General features: G+C 39.6%; 3 protein-coding genes across 3 annotated transcripts; 1 reads left to right on the top strand and 2 right to left on the bottom strand.

Annotated features, from left to right (window-relative positions):
- Window positions 1-175: 175 nt before the first annotated feature.
- N7495_001856 (flavin-containing monooxygenase) lies at window positions 176-2,300 on the top strand (the record flags this gene model as incomplete). Its single annotated transcript, XM_057204526.1, has 7 exons — window positions 176-492; window positions 562-774; window positions 828-985; window positions 1,037-1,132; window positions 1,212-1,348; window positions 1,414-1,780; window positions 1,831-2,300. The coding sequence occupies 7 exons, from the start codon at window positions 176-178 to the stop codon at window positions 2,298-2,300; spliced, it is 1,758 nt and encodes a 585-aa protein (XP_057068599.1).
- Window positions 2,301-7,860: 5,560 nt separating this feature from the next.
- On the bottom strand, window positions 7,861-8,079 carry N7495_001855 (uncharacterized protein; the record flags this gene model as incomplete). The annotated part of the gene is made up of 1 exon (XM_057204525.1): window positions 7,861-8,079. One exon carries the CDS (start codon window positions 8,077-8,079, stop codon window positions 7,861-7,863), a length of 219 nt encoding a protein of 72 aa, XP_057068598.1.
- An 11,899-nt stretch (window positions 8,080-19,978) lies between these two features.
- Window positions 19,979-20,517, bottom strand: N7495_001854 (uncharacterized protein; the record flags this gene model as incomplete). The annotated part of the gene is made up of 3 exons (XM_057204524.1): window positions 19,979-20,093; window positions 20,138-20,295; window positions 20,419-20,517. Coding segments are annotated over 3 exons (372 nt in total), but the record flags the coding sequence as incomplete, so codon positions are not given.
- Window positions 20,518-21,201: the final 684 nt, after the last annotated feature.

Genomic DNA, 21,201 nt, shown 5'->3' with positions numbered 1-21,201 from the left:
GACAGAGGACCGTGTGCATCAAACTCCAATTGACTGGATCGCTTGAAGCCACAGAATCTTGCATTAATTAGTTCCGATGAAATAATTGAAAAGGGAAGACAGGTTGCACATTTATCTCTTCATTCTATTTTCACCTCATACAATCAATCTTCCCACTATTTGAAACATTGAGAACATGGGATCGATAGGTCGAAACGAGCTTCACTCCAACGTAGTGAACAGTCACTCGCAAGATGGTACCTACCAGATCATTGAGGAGCCAAGTAGACGCAACAGAAAGATCCGCGTTCTTGTGATCGGCTGTGGTGCAAGTGCCATCAACCTTGCGCACGAAATAGATACCAGTGATTTGAATCTGGAATTGGTGTGCTACGATAAGAATCCATCCGTTGGAGGTACTTGGTATGAAAATAAGTACCCAGGCTGTGGCTGCGATATCCCATCGGTGAACTATCAGTACTCATGGGCCCCTTCGTCAGAATGGTCATCCTTGTAAGTGGACAGCACTGCTCCAGGATAATCGTGGTAGCCAAATGTAGCTGACTGAATCCGATCGCATAGCTATTCGAGTGCCAGCGAGATCCTTCACTATTTCAAAACCGTTGTGAAGGAGTATGGCCTGATGAAGTATATGCGTCTGAATACCAAGGTCGTGGATGCGCAATGGGACGAGGAGAGTCAGCAGTGGCGTGTCAAGATTCAGAAGACGGATGGTTCCAGTGTCGTTTTTGAGGATACGGCAGATATTTTGATCAATGCCAGTGGTGTTCTCAAGTAAGCGATAAAAACATATTTTGCAAGAACCTGTGCTAACCCTAGTTTCTTAGTAAGTGGAAGTGGCCTACCATTCCAGGCCGAGAGACGTTCCAGGGCCCAATGATGCACAGCGCCAACTGGGATGATAGTATTCATCTGGAAGGCAAACGTGTTGGTGTTATTGGATCTGGATCCTCTGCTGTTCAAATTGTGCCAAATATCCAGGCCTGTTAGTCTCAGTCCTGGAAAAAGCAAAACACTTTACTAAGTTATTTCGCAGTAGCCAATTCTGTGAAATGCTTTATTCGCAGTCAGTCCTGGGTCACCGCTAGCGTTGGCCAGCGCTTTGCTGGAAAAGGAGGCACCAATTTTCAATGTAAGTATTATCCCCGTAGATATCAGTCAGCATGGTCTGATAGGACTTTCGAACTGGACGCTGAACTATTATTCCCTAGACAACGAGGCTCAAAGGGAAATTTTGCGCAATGATCCTCAGAAGTATTTGGCCTACCGAAAGAAGATTGAGTCTGAATTGAACTCTCGGTTCCGTTTCATTCTGAACGGGTCAAAAGAGCAAGCCGAAGCCCGGAAGGTACATACTTCGTTTCTTCCCATTCTTCCCATATTCATGATTGATAACTGAATGATTGAACTCAGGCTGCTGAGTTGGACATGCGTACTAGACTAGCTAAGAAGCCCGAGCTTGCAGACCTGATAATTCCAACTAACTTTGCTGTTGGTTGCCGTCGGCCGACTCCAGGCGCTGGCTATCTTGAGGCTCTTTGTGAAGACAATGTGTCGGTCGTGTCCGAAACTATTCAGGAGATTACTCCTAAGGGAATCAGGACAGCTGACGGTTTTGAGCACGAGTTTGATGTGATTGTGTGTGCTACCGGCTTTGACGTGAGCTGGAAACCCTCCTATCCCACTATCGGACGTGAATCTCGCAATTTGATTAACGAATGGGCCACTGCGCCTAGCACCTATCTTTCTATTACTGTTCCGCATTTTCCTAACTATCTAAGTGAGTTTCATATGTCTTCTGTTTAACAAACAGTTCACTCATTTTGGTAGTTTTCAATGGCCCATTCGGACCCTACGGCCATGGCAGTTTCTTGCCCATTACCGAAATTATCTCCAAACATTTCATGATGATGTTCCATAAGATGTCTGAAGAAGGAGTTACCTCATTCGATGTGAAGGAAGATGCAGTTGCCGACTTTGTTCAGCATCGTCGCGCATTCTTGCAACGAACGGCATGGGCATCACCTTGCCGGTCTTGGTTCAAGGCAGGAACCACAGATGGTGAAATCATGATGTGGCCTGGATCTCGCATTCACTTCTTTGAGACCATGAAGTCCCCTCGTTGGGAAGACTACAATCTCAAATACACCACCGCCAACCGTTTTGGATATCTAGGCAATGGCTTTGCGGAGCGGGAGTCAGATGGTAGTGATTTGACATGGTACCTTGGACTCTTGAATGGACAGGAGACACAGCCTGACTTACCGGATGAAGACTTCCAAGAGTTTATGACTCAATAATTCCACATATTTACGAAATTGACCCTCGTAATCTTTTATCATTTTACAAGTATAATGTATTAGGTTTTGTCTAGGGTAATTATATACGTTAAAGTGGTGTTGGATATATTAATATATCAATATGGATTTATTGAATTTAATATTCATGGTTATTTAATAATTTAATTAGCATATGGAACAGAAAAATGTAAATATATTGGTATGTTGATATATTTGGAAATAGCCTCAGAAAGATATGATTTTTAGATATTAGGGTTTTATACTATAACTAAAACAAGATAAATTAATTTTTATTACAATTTAGACTAGCTAAAAAGTATTTAGTAATAGGAGACGACGCCCTGTTTATCTTGATATGTTTTTATTTATTTGGAAAGCTATATAATGATTTAAAAGTAGGCTTGATATTAGCTTAGAAGCTAGACTATTTGATCACCGTTTCATAGACTATTCAATTGAATTCAATTAACCCGATCGAGCTATACTAGTCGCATATATGCTATGCAGTCGCTTCATCCGTCTGAAGCAAGAACTTATGTCCAACGCCATCCCGAAATCAAATACAAAAGAAAATCTGGGCAGTTGCCCAACAGGTAAATTTCCACCTTGCCTCTTCCGACTCCCCACTTCCCTCTATGCCACTCCTGTAGAATGTCTGAATTCTCTCCCTAGTTGGCGTCTTCCTCTGTTCCCTTCGTCGATTACGTTCTTGTTGTGTTTTCGATGTCGATTCCTAGGTGCTCGATGCCCAGGTTTTCACGGTATCGTTACCTATTGTCATCCCCTCCTGCTCCTATGGCTGCTAGGCCTATCTGTTCTTGGTCATCCTCGTCCGGATCTGGCTCAATTTCAACATGCCGGAACTGGCCGAGGAGGCCTGTTTGGTGCATCAAGTTCGCAATGTAGCGTATTGCTTGTGGGTGGTTCATCAGTGCGTCCCAATCTGAGCGCTTTTCCGCGTCAAGGTCAGTCGCATTGATCTTTCTCCGGAGCCAGACTCTGTCCTCTGTGTATAACGGACACTGGAGAAGGATGTGCATCAGAGTCTGCAATCTTTCGTCGCAGCTACACCGATCAGAATCGATCTCGTTGATGTTGTAAAGCCAATGGCAGAGGCCAATGCGCAACGATTGCATCGGGATGATAATCGACGCATATGGCCTCGATATTCCCTCATAGAGTCGTAGCACCTTCTTCGTCGGCGCCTCTACTAGCCGCCGTGTTGGCCTTAGTTTCATTGTCTATGTAGCAAAAAAAGACAGGTAAATTGAACGATATTGAGTCTATTCTAAAAAACAATAAAAGTACAATTAGATCTTTTATTTTAAGCTTTTAATTTTCCATCTAATAAGGAAACAGATATATTTATCTATGATAAACAAGGCAAACTCTTTGAATAGAAAATTTATATTGAGTATCTATATTAATAATACGGATAAATATAAAGTCTTCATTTGAACTAAAGTATAACAAATACGACCCCTGATTACATACGACCCGCGAATTATACCCACTTTATTTCATTCTTTACATCATTTGCCCCATAACTCTATTCAATTCAGTAGAACTATGTAAATACTATTGAATCGGGCGCTATGGACACTACAACACCATTAATTGACGCGGCGATAAGCCGTTGTGCTTCCTGGAGCGCAAGACCACCTTCAACAACAATTCGGCGGTGAGGGCATGTCTTTTTTCGGCTCTTTTGCATTAGCTCTGCGAAGAGCGGCTATTTCCTGATCTTGTATTGCCATATGTTGGTCTATAGCTGGAGCTATAGATGACTTGCTGCGAGTATTACTTTAAGTCCCTCTCGATCTACTATACGGAAACGCTTCGAGGGTATTATACATAGCCTTCCAGAACGACGTCGGAAGAAAAAGAACCCCTTTAGCGCTCGTTTTGCGAAATACTGGCTTATATTCGCTTAAGAATGGTGCCAGGATATGGATTAGAAGAAATAGATCTTTTAAAAATATTCTATCTAGTAGTCAAATATGCTAAAATTGGAGACATATCTAATTTAATTTTGTTACGACAGCCGAGAAACAAGGCCATCAACAGAAGGAAAGCATATCGGCCGAAAAGCTTCTGCCAAGACAGTGACTCTGGAACTAGATTAGTATATCACGGCATCCTTGAACGATATGCATTCATCGCAAACGACACCCTTGAGCGATGTGCATTCGCGACAGTAATGTCCCGTCTTCACCATCTCTTCTGTCTTGGACGAATGTTGACATTCGTCCAGAGCAGAGGGGCACCTACATACTATAAGTAGCTAGTTCTTTCATCAATGAAAAAGCAGACTTCACAACAGCCGCAATATTCAGTATCGTAGGATCAGTGCACTACACTTGGTGGATTTTCTACGGTGTTGAGTAGTGTTGAGTAGTGTTTCGTTGAAGCTCACCAACTCCTTTCTACTGTAGTAAACTCGAATTCCCTTTTACTGCAGTAAGAACTCGAACGCTTTTCTCGGTTAGATATTCGAATATCGCCCTTTCGAGCGACAGAGAACCTCTTTTTTTAGAGCTGATATAATGTATATAGTAGTCAATCCAAGTCTTAATCGAGTAGTTGAAACTTGGAACATTTTCTACATTTTAGAATGAAATGTAGCTTAGAAGCCTCCACCAGTTGAAATGATTTCAAATCTTGAATTCGGATTATTTGTAGTTAATTAAATAAATATATAGAAAGATGAATTAGAAAAAGATCGAGTAGAGTGTACTTAAAGCTAAAATAGATAGATTACGCCGTAATCTATAATACCACCATCATATATTTATTTAATCTAGTTAAAATGAACTGATTCTTTGAGAATACTCTTATTGTTATTCCTCACTGAATATTTAAATTGTATCAGGGTTGTGGTTATTGAGATGTGATATTCAATTTTTTCGAGTTTACTATGGTGTTCTGAGGTGGCGGCTCGTTTGGAGTTTACTTTATACTAATTCCAAGCTAGATTCTAGCGTCCATAATAAATAGATTGAATATAGAGAGAGCTCTGTATAGCAAAATCTTTTTTTTGGAAAGTTAAAGAAATTCTATTACAAGATAAACCGTAAAATATTATATAATAATGATCTGTAGATCTTTTTGGTGGGCGACCGTATCAAATTGAGGATTTATCATTCAGATGTCTAGAATTCGTGTAGCGCGCGCAGGTCTAAAATTAACGGTGATTTATGAAAGGGGCCGATTAGGTATAAAATTGTTTACACAATCCTTAGATGTAGAACAATCGGCAGTGATCTCGAGATAAATTGAAGTGCCAAAGACTACAGCAGAATTATTTTAGCGGAATAAATGCGGTGAGAGATTTCTTTGAGCATCAATACTTAATTTTGTGCTTCATATTTATGCACAATGTTGCGATAAGCATCTTGCAATTTAATCTTAGGCATTGTTATTAATATAATCTAACCAGAGTAATCCATTAGTTTCAATATTCCTTACATACTTTAAAAAAACTTGGCTATATATAGAATATCTTTAAATTGGTATATCTACTACTACTAGTTGAGTTCAGTCGTTGAGCAGTTAATATTGACGATAGCTTCAATTTAATCGTACTTATGACTAGAAACATATGGTGTTTTATATTTGTTTAATTGAGAATATTTAGTTAGGGTGATTCACTATATATACTCTTTTAGAATAAACTAACACATAATAATGATCGCGAAGGCTTCTTACACTTTCTGCGGCTTGGCGCATTTTACATATTCACATGGTGTAATTCTTGAATGTATACAAGATGCATAAGTATGATAATATCGAATACTTTATGCTTTCCCCCTCCTTTTCATCTGACGGTATATCCAAGCCAGTTGGATTCCCATCGAATCCAACAAGCAAGCTATTCTCTCTTTATATCTGCCTTCTCTCTGAATATTACTTCCCTTATTAGTGTTTACCTCTGGTCCCTGATATTGTATTCACCTGAAGCATCCATACTTCTTAGATACTTCTCTATCTCTTAGGATATCTCTTATCTAGTGCCAACCGTGATTCGTATTCTATTATAATTCAAAAGGTATATATATATATATATATATATAAATAGCGTAAGTTTAGAGACCTTGAAATACTAGTCTTTATATATAGAGTAGAGTATTAATATTGTAAATACTCCATGAATTGCCCTACGACAAACGAGGGCTTTTATATATATATATATATATAGTTATCATTGAGAAACATTATTAAAGAAAATACTTTCATTAATAATAGCATCTTCATCGTTTTTTTCTAGTGAAAACTACTCCGAAATAAGAACTGTTCTATCTAGTTTTCCTGTATTCAATTGAACTAAAATAGTTAGTTAAAGAGCCAATTGCTAGAAGAGATTATTTTATAAGGAGCCAGCCATCTAGATTAAATATAGAGAGACCTAAGCATATTCTAGCAGAAAGATGCCAGGAAGTTGTGATAGTTGTATATAACATTATAGCCAGCCTTTAGGATTTTAAAGATATAAGATAAAGTAAATCACATACGAGCGGCGCACACAACCAAGTGGCGCACCTAGAACACCATAGTAAAATCGAATAAATTAAACATCATATCTCAACAACCATAACTCTCATAAGAATCAATACTGGGTGAGATAAAATCAAAAGAATCTTTATAAAGATCTCATTCATTTTAAGTAAATTAATTAGATGGACTATAGTGATACCATAAATTACGATGTAATTTATTTATCGTAGCTTTAACTACACTTTTATTGACGATTTTATATACCTTCTTCTATATTTTTATTTTATCAACTATAGTTGATCCAAGTTCAAGAGTTCAAGTCAATTCAACGGGTGGTTGTTGACATATGATATTCAACTTGTTCGAGTTTATTATGGTGTCCTGGGCGCCACTCGCATGTGTGCGCCGCTCGTATGTGATTTACTTTAGGTGGTAGTAGTAGTAGTAGTATTAACGTCGGGCGGGATCGTGCTAGCCTCGATCCCTCCCCGGAACCTCCCTAAGGGTATTCCGACGCTCAGCGTCGGCGGACCGAGCTGATGTGTCTGGCCTAAACTAAGACCTTATGGGCCCGTCTTCCTATAGGTTACCCCCTCCGTTCGGAGCTTCCCCGTTTGGTAGTTCTAGTGAAAAGTAAAAATAAAGGAAACGGCAAACGAGTTGGCGCCGTAGTGTAGACCAAGTGGTATCTCAAGGAGTCTGACTCCGCTGTAGTCCCATCTCGTAGGTATCCATCCCTTTACTTACATCCAGGAGGCCCCCTTTCGGGGTCACTCTTGCTGAGAAGGGCAGATTTCCGCGTCGGCGGAGGGAGAGGGTTAGTAGGGGAAGGAGGGGGGATGCGTGGTTTAGTGTAGGGTGGTGGTGTCTGGTGGGGCACCGTGCTGTCGTGCCTTATCGGCCTAGTTGGGGCTACCTGGTGCAGATCGTTAAGTAGAAGCCAGTTACCTCGAGGAAGTCTTTAAAGTCCCCTGGATTTAGGGATTGTAGGTATCTGACTGCCTCTTCCTCAGTGGTTGGAGGGGTGCTCGGCCGTAGGGGCCACTGGTTGAACGTGCTGTGTGTCTTACGGTAAAGTGCTATGTGCTTTGGTGTTTTTCCGTCCGCAGGAGCACTCGAGCTTAGCATCGTCATGGTGAAATTTGCGGTAGTACCAGTCGAAGTCCCTATGGCCTGACCGAAGTGCGAGCCACCTATGAAGGGTGGGCCTACTTAGGTCAAAGGCCGCTGTGGGCTTGATATGATATTCCGCGTGGTCTGCCCACTTACGGTAGTTGTTGGACATTTTGGCAAAGGCCCTGTCCCACCAGGCAAGCCTGGAGTCATTTCGAAGGTCTCGGTACACTGACCTGATGTCGCTGATGGTGGGCTGGGCTGCCTGTCCCGCGGGGTTGCTATAGGCCGCCCCCTTGTTAGTAAGTGCATCTGTAGCGTCATTGCTTTTAATGCCCTTATGCCCAGGGGCTCATTTAACCTGGATTTGGTGTGCTTTCATAGCCTCCTGGCATGCGAGGAAGGCCTATTATGACGAGGTGGAGGCATTCCCCGAACGCACCAGATTACTGAAGTGCTGTCGATGCATAGCCATATGGTGCCAGATTGCTGTTAGTATGCCATATCGTTTCGTGAGGGGGCCACCGTTTCCTGGCAGTGGGCTCTGTTTGGGTACCCTTCAGGGGGGTTTTCCCCACATATGGTAGCAGGGTCCTGAGGCACTACACTTGCGCTTGTAGACTATTTCCTTGAGCCAAAAAGGCTTATAGTAATCTTCCGTTTGGAAGATTATGCGCAAGTTCAATATATGCCAGCCTTGTAGAACACTGAACTGAGCATGATGCCGGTCGCATCTCCGCACGCCATTACAACCTCGCTGAGAGGAAGCCGGGGTTTGGTGCTGGTTTACATCATTACTATCTCCAACACCATTAATTGACGCGTCCATAAGCCGTTGTGCCTCCTGGAGCGCAAGACCACCTTCAATAGCCATTGCCATTTTTGAGCGAATTAGAGTCGGTCTTTCGTAATACAATGATTGAGAGGGTGTGAAGGGCTACGACTAAGCTTATATATCCAGCAAGGTGGTGCCAACAAACTGTCTTTATTAAGCTTAAGAGAGAGAAGGAGAGAGACTAGCTAAGGGATGCTCGGTAATGAGAGGTGCGGGTAGCACGAGCCTGTCATAATTTTTTTAAAATTAGTTTATTGTCTCTAATAGAAAGCAATTGTTATAACAGATTACTCAATATATTTACTATAGAATAATATTTTATCAATAGTACTATTAGCTTTAAATATGTGTCTCTGTTTCTATAGCGCAGGGATTGAATATTAAATTGATTAATTATTAATAACAACAAATAATAAGAATAAAAAACAAATCCTATCTTTATAATTGTTAGGGTAGTGAGAAAACTTATTTAAATCCTTTGCGTATTACACTGTCAGAAATCATGAATTAAGAAAACGCCGGTGACTAATACTTAGATTACTAACGTAGATACCGCTTGTTCGGAATACCATATCAATATTTCAAAAAAGACATAATTTCAAAACTATATTTGAGAAATACAGCCCATAAAATTGACTAAATAACACGATTCTGATACTAACTGATCTTATGTCCTATTTTACCAAATCCGGAGCTTTGTTGGCGCCGAGTTCTAAGCTTTATACGCAAATTGGTTTTAGTAAACACATTCCAAGCAGCTTCAGTATTATATCACTTCACTATTATCCCCACCACTAATATCATTCTAAAAGCTCTTCTGAGCCGAGCTCTTAAACTATCCTTCATTATAAATAGTCTGTTTCTTATTAGCGTCCCCTTTTCACCTGCCTTTTGTCAATTTATCTCTTCTAAATAAGTATAGCATTATAAGATATTATGAGCTATACGACTTAGACAATCCTAATATTTTGAATCGCAATTTTTGTAGGTTATTTAGCATTAATTAAATTAGGTGATAATTCTAGACATTGAGTAATATTCCTAGAGAGTATAGTCAGTTAAATCGGGTCAATTGAATTCATCATCATCATCATCATCATCAAGATATAAAATATAGTGATATATAAAGAGCGAGTGATGATATTATTTTATTCATAGACTTAATCCACTAAGATGATTAAACTATTGATTTAAAAGAGCCTTTCCTTTAAAGATGATATATAGAAGATCCTACATTAATCAAAACGTGTGGAATTTAACTTTCCAAGATTTTCACTTCATTTGCTATTTTTCTTGTTTAAGAGTAAGTAACTCAAGATATTGCATAACGATCTAATATGAACCTTGGGTGCTGTTTAATAGAGGAATTGAAGGTTTTAATTATTTCATATCGTAATGTCATAGTGAGTATCTATTTTGAACAACTAGAACACGGTTGAGATATGATTTCCGGGAATGAAAAGCTTTTTTCAGGGCTGTTTATGATCTAGACTGATAAATCTTTATCTCTCATTAACATATTTCTCGAGAATCTTGAATAAGAATAGATGTAAACTGTCACAATTTCTATTCTTAAGTGCTGATTTATTTGACAGATCTATTCTAAACTTCTAAAACATGCAAGCTGGCACCTACCCTACTCTATTTGATATTTAGTAAATCGATAAGAATTTCTTAATATGGTGGAAATGCTAGTCGCATACGACGAGCTAATAATGCTTACGGATTTTGAGCTCTATTATTTGAATGTTTTCAAAATGCCGCTCTGCCGGCCCTTCAGCGACTATTGCCGTGGAAGCAGTCAATTCTAGGCTTAATACATACACTATTTAGAGATATAGCTAATCTTTTACTATGGTCGCTTTTTTAACCAGCTCTGATGTCCCTCCTTGTATTAGTAAAACTTGGTAATTGGTTTTATTAAGCGTTGCGAACCCCTGGTTTTGTGTCTCTCTCGGAGATATTATTGATTATAAGAGAGCTCAAGCTAAAGACCCTAGAATCATTATACTATAATTTAAATTTACTAAAATGATCTAAGACTATGGAATATCTGTTATTTTGATAAGTCTAACTTTATAATAGTGGTGAGTACGACTTATATAATTATTACCAGTATATAAATATAGAGATAAAATCACAAAAATTTCTTCAAGGACGTAATAATAATGCAGTATAATTTTAAGCTTTACATTGAGTATAGTGAGTTAAATCGGGTCAGTTGAATTCATTATCATCATCATCATCATTCAAGCTTTACATTAATTCTCAAATTGCTTTAGTAATGGAAAATGCTATGATAAATTTTTTTAAAATATATCTCAACCCAATATCTGATAAATCTACTCTGATTTTTAGTAGAAGAAATAATTTAATGAAGAATGTTAACAGAACAATTCTCTTAAATATAAAGGGATAATAGTCTCTTAAGTTGGCTTCAAAAGCTGGATATATTCAGAGACTTACTTTAAGCTTCTGGTATTTTTAGGAAAAGGAGAGTCTTCCTTTTGCAATTTTCCTATTTAGATAATTCAATAGTAAATGAAAATAAGTAGTAGTTCACTGTTTCTAAAAAGAAGTTTTTGTCGCTCGAAAGGGCGATATTCGAATAATATGACTGAGAATATCGTTCAAGTTTACTGCAGTAGAATCAAAGAGTTGGTGAGCTCTAACTAACTGCTACTCAACACTGTAGACAAACCACCAAGTGTAGTGGCCTCTACAGTACTGAATACTACAGTTGTTGTGAAGTCTGCTTTTTCATTGATGAAAGAACTAACTACTTATAGTATAAGGGTGCCCCTCTGTCCTGGATGAATGTCAACATTCGTCCGAGACAGAAGAGATGGTGAAGACGGGATATTACTGTCGCGAATGCACATCGCTCAAGGGTATCGCTTGCGATGAGTGCATATCGTTCAAGGATGCCGTGATATACTAATCTAGTTCCAGAGTCACTGTTTTGGCAGAAGCTTTTCGGCCGAAATACTTTCCGTCTGTTGATGGCCTTGTTTCTCGGCTGTCGCAACAGTTTCAAATGTATATATACTCTTTCTCTCTTATTCCCAATTCGTCAGATATCATAAATACCCCGAAGTTTCCCAAAAGATGATTTATCTTGACAAACACCCAATGATAGCTAATACTTGGATCTATATCAATTACAAAACAGATGAAACTAATAGTTATATTATAGATCACAAGATATCCATTATTCTGATACTAACTCACATAGGATTATAAATTGACTGAATCTGAAAAGAACTCTTCTAAAATGGATTTTCTCTTTAGATAACCGTGGATCTGCCCCTAATCCTCATTATGTTGCTCAATTCACCAATATTCTACTCGTCGACAGCGGAATCGACCCTCTTCAAGTCGGACGAAGCTGTGCTTTTCAACTTCATTTGAACGTTTACCTGAAATCGACACTCGCTATTCAAAACGTTATAATTTTGAACGCGCAAAACAAGAAGACCCTCATATTATTCGCGATTAGTTTATCTTTGTTTTAAAAACTATTCGCGAGAATAGGATTCATGGTGACGACATTTATAACTTCAATGGCCACCTTACACCTGATTTCGATCAGACATGCCGCCATATTTATCCTATCTTCCATAGCCTCTAGATATACGCTATCTCGCTATTTTAATGAGGTCACATAGCCGGCTAGTCAGCTCTAAAATAGAGCTCGCATTCAACTCTGTCGATAAGAAGTGTTTCCTAGCTATATATACCTTATTACACACTTTAAAAGCCACCAGCATGGTTTGATCGGGCTCATATCAGGTGATTGTGCAGGCCATTTATTACGACGAATCCGCCAACATCGAAACCACCTTTCTGCCTTCTTCGATGTATCAATCCTAGCATTATCCTGTTAAATTACATCACCATCTTCATAGTGTGGTATAAGGCCTAGAGCCAGATCCGGACGAGGATGACCAAGAATAGATATGCCTAGCAGCCATAGGAGCAGGAGGGGAAGACAATGGGTAACGACACCGTGAAAACCTGGGCATCGAACACCTAGGAATCGACATCGAAAACACAACAAGAACGCAATCGACGAAGGGAACAGAGGAAGATGCCAACTGGGGGGAGAATACAGAGATTATACAGGAGTGGCACAGAGGGAAATGGGGAGTAGGAAGAGGCAAGGTGAAAATTTACCTGTTGGGCAACTGCCCAGATTTTCTTTTGTATTTGATTTCGGGATGGCGTTGGACATAAGTTCTTGCTTCAGACGGATAAAGCGACTGCATAGCATATATGCGACTAGTATAGCTCGATCGGGTTAATAGAATTTCGAATTGAATTGGTATAAGGCCTTCCTCTAGATTGCGCTCCATAACTACCAACTTTAAACAGCCACTAATCCATATATATATATACCCATACTATCTGTGGAATATCCTTCACATGGGCGTCAGAATTGACAAATTGACATAGATATGTCTCTGGTTTTAGCATCCATACCTACTCAATAACAAAATTTGATGTTCTTTGGACGGAATATTCGTCTAAGATTCATTTCTTCCAATACATATCCTGATGCCATTTTTGAGCGAATTCAAGCCGGTCTTTCCCAAAACGAGGGGCTAAGAGGGATCATATTCTTCTGACGTCTTTTAAAAGGCCGTAACTCTCTAAAAATTTTCCGTATAGGTAGATCGAGAGGGGTTTCGAGTGATACTGGCAGCAAGTCGTCTATAGTTCCAGAGTGGATGACAGCGCGGTTTTGAATAAGTCCAGCGTTTATCGGCTTCGCTATAGATAGGGTATGTCCACTTTAGGGAGAGATTCAAGGGGTTTCAATGGCTTTGTAGCGGTCGCCAGTATAGTAAATTATGTTGCGGGAACAGCCATAAATAGCAGCAGGTTTGGTTGGCGATACTGCCGCTCGAAAGGGCGATATTCGAATATTATGACTGAGAATATCGTTCAAGTTTTACTGCAGTAGAATCAAAGAGTTGGTGAGCTCTAACTAACCGCTACTCAACACCGTAGAAAATCCACCGATCTGGTAGTGGATTCCTACTAGTTGAATATTGCAGTTGTTGTGAAGTCTGCTTTTTCATTGATGAAAGAACTAGCTACTTATAGTATAAGGGTGCCCCTCTGTCCTGGACGAATGTCAACATTCGTCCAGGACAGAAGAGATGGTGAAGACGGGACATTACTGTCGCGAATGCACATCGCTTAAGGGTGTCGTTTGCGATGAATGCAATATCGTTCAAGGATGCCGTGATATACTAATCTAGTTCCAGAGTCACTGTCTTGGTAGAAACTTTTCGGCCGAAATACTTTCCGTATGTTGACAGCCTTGTTTCTCGGCTTGTCGCAACATATACACTATTTTCAAGGCTATAGATGATCCCAGAACGTTCATCAATAGAAAGTTCTTACTTTTTACCACAGTTTCGACTAATTTCTGTACCAAAAGGAGCCATGGTTATTGAAGAACAGAAAATTCAAAAAGGTGGGTATAGGCCTACGCGACAAAACGTGCTGAAACGCGGGAAGTGTACTAAAACTTCTTCACCCTTATATATGTTATTTAGACTAAACCTAACAATAGGCCCTCAGAGGTCTATACAGGGGCCCTAAAAATAGGAATTTTTTCAAATTCTATCAGCCATGTCTATTTGAACAGTAAGATTTTGCGTATATATATATATATATATATATATATATATATATTTCTTTACATGTGAAGGGCTAATACTAATATTGAATGCAGAACTAGTGATGCCGACAAACTGTCTTTATTAAGCTTGAAGAGAAGAGAGAGACCAGCTATGGACATGTGGCAATATAAGGGATGCGGGTGCGGGTGGCACGTGACGAGCATCAGTGGCACAGGCATGAATGCTAAATCCGGCACCAGCCTGTTACATTACGTATATTTATATTTTTTTAATACGAGGAGAGTATCAATTAGAGACTAAAATATAAATAGATAATTTTCTGAGACGCTTTTAGACCTTCTATCCTTTCTAATCTCGACCAATATGTTCTTCTACTTCCGCTGTGTCTTCTCTTGGTCAGTTGCAGAGTTAGACTCCTTGGGATACCACTTGGTCGACATGACGGCGCCAACTGGTTTGCCGTTTCTTGTATTTTCTCACTAGAACTACCAAACGGGGAAGCCCGGAACGGAGGGGGCAACCTGTAGGAAGACGGGCCCACAAGGCCTTAGTTTAGACCAGACACCTCAGCTCGGTCCGCCGACGCTGAGCGTCGGAATATCCCTAGGGAGGTTCCGAGGAGGGATCGAGGCTAGCACGATCCCTCCTGCCCGACGTTAATACTACTACTACTTCTCTTGGTCAGCTTTCTTACTGAATTAATACTCCTTTTGTTGCGACAGCCAAGAAACAAGGCCATCAACAGACGGAAAGTATTTCGGCCGAAAAAGCTTCTGCCAAGACAGCGACTCTGGAACTAGATTAGTATATCACGGCATCCTTGAACGATATGCATTCATCGCAAACGACACCCTTGAGCGATGTGCATTCGCGACAGCGATATCCCGTCTTCACCGTCTCTTCTGTCTCGGACGAATGTTGACATTCGTCCAGAGCAGAGGGGCACCCATATACTATAAGTAGCTAGTTCTTTCATCAATGAAAAAGCAGACTTCACAACAACTGCAATATTCAACTAGTAGGAATCCACTACCAGATCGGTGGATTTTCTACGGTGTTGAGTAGCGGTTTGTTGGAGCTCACAACGTTTACTATTCTCAGTCAGATATTCGAATATCGCCCTTTCGAGCGACACCTTTAGCTTTCTTGACTTCATTAGAAGTAATGATATCTATAATCTATATATATCGATGAGAAGTATTAAATTAGGCGTGGTATATTTTATAATAGCTGTTATGTTATCGAAATCCCGCTGTAATTCTATATCTAGAGTAGCCTGAGCCTTGGCACTTTTTTGATATTTTCTAATACTTGTTGAAAGCGTAAAGAGCTATGACTATATTGATCGATCTGATGATTAAGTTTACTATCTTTTTCTACCATCTTTGGAGTACTAAAAATAGTATCCTGTGGAGAGTATGAGGGTAGAGAGGGGTTTATCGAGATCATCCCTTAGAGTATGGATTATAGGAGAGTAGATCCTCTATGATTAGCTTCGGATTAATAGGCTAGAGATCTGTTAATCTAGAAATAAGCTTAATAATTCGAGGACGAAAGGGGGTGGGGGGTTTTTTTCCAGATTTTGGCGATGGAATAGAGGAGTTCATTTTTTATAAACTTTTGACATCCAGCATTATTGCAACTTCAACAGCCTCACTATGCCAATACTTATAGACGCTAAAAACACAAACATCGAGTGATTATAGTATATGGCTTATAATATGTGTGATTACCCAAGAGCTTTACGTTCCTGGTGGAGAAGAGCAGTTTCTTAGCATAGAAAATTAGCACCTTTTACCAACTGAGTACTATAGTAAAGATTTACTAAAGTAAGTCACATACGACTCGTGAATTTCATTTTTTACGCGTCATTTACGTGTCTTACTTTTTCAACCACCCACCATGCCAATGCTCAAATAGCCTAGAAACGGGTTGAACAGTATGGTAGGATCTTATTGGCTATTATTAAAGCTATAAAAAATGGTAAAATTACCTATACAAACCAAAGCTGCATCTACCTTTAATGTAACCCGCTCAACCCTCCACGATCGCCTATCTGGTGTTAAATATCACCTCGAGAAGCGCGCAAATGGTCATATATTATCAGTGAACTTCTTAAATATGTTTCTGGAGCTAATAACTCAGTTGCTAATTGTTCTGAGCAATTTTATCGTATATTCATCTCTAAGTTTTCATAATAAGAATATTTTCAGCAAAAATGAAATAATTAGCTTTATTATTTTTATTTTGGTCATTCTTGATCACAGGGTTTTGAGATCTTTTAATACATAGTAAATACTATGATTTCTTATATAACGATAAGTTATGTTTACTGTAATCAATGCTCCCTAAGATACTAATATCTACTAATAATGTAGATTTAAAGATAGAATTAATTTAGAGTACTGAATTAAGAATAAGAAGGCTCCTACGTGATGATTCTTTACTCTATTTTTAATCCTTCTTTTGAAATATTATCTTTCGATTTCCGTTTCAGCGCTATACAATATGGTTCCTAGTTCGTGGCCACGCCATCAATATTTCCAACCTCTATAGCAACCCTTCTTTCAATTGATTCTTATAGATGAGAAATAATATTAAGAGTCTAATATCTATCGTGATTTTCCGCCGCTCCTTTACCCCATGAAAATTTCAACAAAGTGTAAATTTCAAACCCATGTTTGAGGACCAAAATATAATCAATTCGATTAAATAACACAATTGCGACACTGATTGATCTTATGCCTTCTTTAACCACACCCAGAACCAGAACAGGTTGGCTGGCGCCTAATTATAGGCATTATAGGCAAATCAGTTTCAGTAGACACATTCTGAGCAGCTTCACCAATATTGCTCTAAATCTTCTAAACTCCCTAGAATAGCCTTGAACAGAGTGTATTACATAGTGATAGTACCCTTAAGCGGAGTCTATTTGTAAACAGTGATACCTCACTTCTATCTTGGATAGTAGAGGTGTCGCTCTCTGGCGAGGTAGCTAGCTATTCGCCTATAACTGAGAATAGTGTTGGGGTTTACTGCCGTAAAACAAAGAGTTGGTGAGCTCCAACTAACCACTCAACACCGTAGACAAACCACCAAGTGTAGTGGTTTCTACAGTACTGAATATTGTGGTTGTTGTGAAGTCTGTCTTTTCATTGATGGAGAGAACTAGCTACTTATAGTATATGGATGCTCCTCTGCCCTGGACGAATGGTTACATTCGTCCAAGACAGAAGAGACGGTGAAGACGGAACATCCACTGTCGCGAATGCACATCGTTCAAGGATGCCGTGATATACTAATCTAGTCCCTCCGATGGTTATTCCGAACCGAGAGTTTTTAGCATGAACTTTTCGGCCGAAATACTTTCCGTATGTTGACAGCCTTGTTTCTCATACGGCTGTCGCAACAAGAGGAGTTTCGTCTTATAAATACCTTGTCCGTAAAATAAATGAGAGGATAGATCTTACAGCTATCCTATATTAACTATTCGTAGGAATCGTATAGTTACCGACGAGTAAGTAGGTAGTAAGGCTCTTTGTACTTCGTGTTACAGGGTGAACCACAACGCCATACCGCGTATATGGCTGTAGCACGTCACGTGTCTTCTTCCCGCTTGCCTATATCAGACTCTTGCCTTGACCGCTGTTTTCTAGTCCTTAGTTAATTCTTCTTGAATGAATCACATCGGACTATTACAGCGCCTAATTTCCTGTAATATCGTCCCGTTACACTTAGTGCTCTACCTTATATACTCTCTTCTTTCCTTTTACTGTAATAAATGTCGGAAGTGACACTCCCACTATAACTTTCTTTTACTAAAGTAAAACACATACGGACCCATGAAATAGACCCACTTTTATTTCATTATTTATATTATTTGCCCATAACTCTATTTAGTTCAGTTGAACTATGTAAATAAACTATTGAATCGGGCGCTATGGACACGTCTCTCTTCTATGACTGGTTTCCCGACATATCTATCCCACACCTATGTGGCCGATGGCCTGGTTGAGAAGAAGCCGGGGTTAGCCAAAGTGTTGGTTTACACCATTACTATTTACAACAACACCCTTAATTGACGCGTCGATAAGCCGCTGTGCTTCCTGGAGCACAAGACCATCTTCAACCATTCGGCGGTTAGCGCGTGCCTCAGGAATGTGGGATTTGGAATTTACCTGTTGGACAGCAGTCCTATTTCTTTTGTATTTGATTTCTCAACCGCGTTGGGCACAAGTTCCTGATTCGGACGGTTGAAGCACCTGCATAGCATATACGCGACTAGTATAGCTCGACCGGGTTAATAGAACTTTGAATTGAATTGAATTGAATTAGCGCGTGCCTTTTTTTCTTCTCTTTATATTGGCTTTGCGAAGAGCGGCTACTTCCTGACCATGTATTGCCATATACAATAGGCGAACATCTACTACACCTTTCAAGAACTGGTCTAAGATCTGCTTTGTTTGTGTAGATGGCGATCGCGATACTGTACGTGATAGAGCTTTATGTTGGCAACGTATATCCTTCTGTCTCATCGGTGTCTTTGGAGTGTAGTTCTGGCTAGAATTGCTGCCCAGGATGGTGGTGGTGGTGTATAAAGCGAGATATTAAGCTTTGAAAGCACCTTTTCTAGATCAAATGGGTATAATTATAGTAGTAGCGAACGCATTACGGAGGTTTATTTCAAAAGTTTTTGCAGTCTTGCTTTTTTTACTATACCGAATTAAGACTAGCTGTTTTATTGACGGTAATATCTTGTATGATTTGATCTAGTGTTTTGCATGATCTCTGCCCTCCTTATACTCATTACCTCCTTCCAAGCGAATAATCTCTTCAATATGTCTCGGTATCCGCTCAATCCACTGCTGAATTCGTTTCTGGGGTAGTTGATTCCATGCTTCACTCCATACTCTAATTGCTTGAGCTCTTGACTTAGGTGCACCCTTCTTAGTAGTTTGGCGTTTCAAGAAGAACCATGTTGGCTCAATAGCATTCAAATCAGGCGAGTTTTCTAGCTAAAGAAGACGTTGAACACCAGATATATCAAAGATATGTTGTTGAAAATGATGCGCATGCGAAGGAGCTTTATCTTCTTGAACAAGAGTATTAGGCCTTTCAACCATACATTCTTGCGCAAAAGGAATTAGTTTTGGCACCAAAATAGTAGCATTATAGCGATACCAGTCGATTCCACCTTTCGACTTAGTGCGTCCAAGCTTTCCAGTTTTCGATGTAAAGCGCCAATTAAGCTTCTTCCTAGGCAGGGTTCGTCGAAGATCAAGCCGTCGCATACCATTTTCAAGCTCCCAAGCTTCACTTAGCTTAGGTTCTAACCTCGCATTCCAAGACTCAATAAGAGTATCAGATACACATTTTTCAGCAGCAGTTTCAGGAAGCCAGCAGTGATAAGGGCCTTTCTTATCATAAGAAAAGGCACCCCAAAACATAAATTCAGAGCTTCCTTTCCAACGCTCGCGAATACGGCTTCGGAGAAAACGTTAATCTTTAGTACGCCATATTCGATAGCCACCACGATGATGGAGTAGAATAACAGAAGTTTCATCAGTCCAGATAACATTCTTCTAGTCTTCAAGTGTCCAATCTCGATGCTCAAGACACCAGGCTAATTGATTAGCACGCATCTTGGCCGTCAAACCAGGTTTTCGTGTAGGTTTCGTCTTTTGTAAGCCTGCTTTCCTTAAGACTCTCCAAATAGTCACATCCGATATAGCAAGACATACCATAGCTCACCAGCAATATCAGCACAAGTCTTCTCCCGTCCGTATCGATCAAGTCGCACCTTAGCTAGCGCTGAATCTATAACCTCAGGTGTCTGCTTCTTTGGCCGATCAGAACGACTAGCATCAGCAAAATACGCATCAGTGATTATTAAAGGTCGCTATAAAGGGTCAAATCCACGCTTAATAGCTTTATCCCAGATCGAATGGATAGTTCGAGTAGGTATATCAGTTATCGCAGAGATTTGAAGGGGTTCTATCCCTAGCGCTTTCATAACAATAACACTTGAACGCGTAGCAATATCATATTTTCCCCATTTTGACGAAGGTAAATAATAATGAAATCTTAGAATCGAGTAGAATGAGGGATAAGTGTGTATTGACTAAAACCAAGCTAGTAATCTACAAAAATACGAAAAAAAGCAAGACTGCAAAGACATTTGAAATGAATCTCCGTAGATGTAGATCTAATAGCCTCTTCGCGCGAATAAAGCTCCACCCTTAATGAAAAGAAATGGGTGAAACTGTAGCCAATTGGGCCTATTGTAAGGCCTGTATCTGCGAAGCTTAGGAAGCCATTCCACAGGCTACATTGTAATTGATAGCCTAACCAGGTCTATGACACGCAGATTGGCTGCTGTACGTAAAGCTAAAGGATATTATACTATATACTGAATGCAGTCTTATTCCCCTGTCATTTACCTATTATAGTATATAATTATATAGCTATAATACATAATAATAATGGTGGAGGTATGAGTTGTTGATATCAATATGTATATTTGGTGGGTCTCAATCCCAACTGTACTAAAATTTCAAACTTGTGACCTCATATAGGGCCCGGTTAGAATAAGACCCTTCTGAAGTATAGAATAGAAAGACTAAGAGAAAGATTACTATAAAACCTTAGATATAGAGAATATTAAAGTCATGTAGCTTTAATCAGGAGCTTGCGCTAGGCATCAGAGATAGGATAAAGGAAGCTAAAATATCATCAGGTCAAATAGCTACGATAGCTTTGATATTTAGATTCTAAACCTAAACATAGTAATATCTGGAGTTGGTAA

Source organism: Penicillium taxi (genome assembly GCF_028828555.1).
Source record: "Penicillium taxi strain IBT 34144 chromosome Unknown utg000001l_segment0_segment0, whole genome shotgun sequence".
Lineage (NCBI taxonomy): Eukaryota > Fungi > Ascomycota > Eurotiomycetes > Eurotiales > Aspergillaceae > Penicillium > Penicillium taxi.
This window is presented reverse-complemented; position numbering and strand designations above follow the sequence as displayed.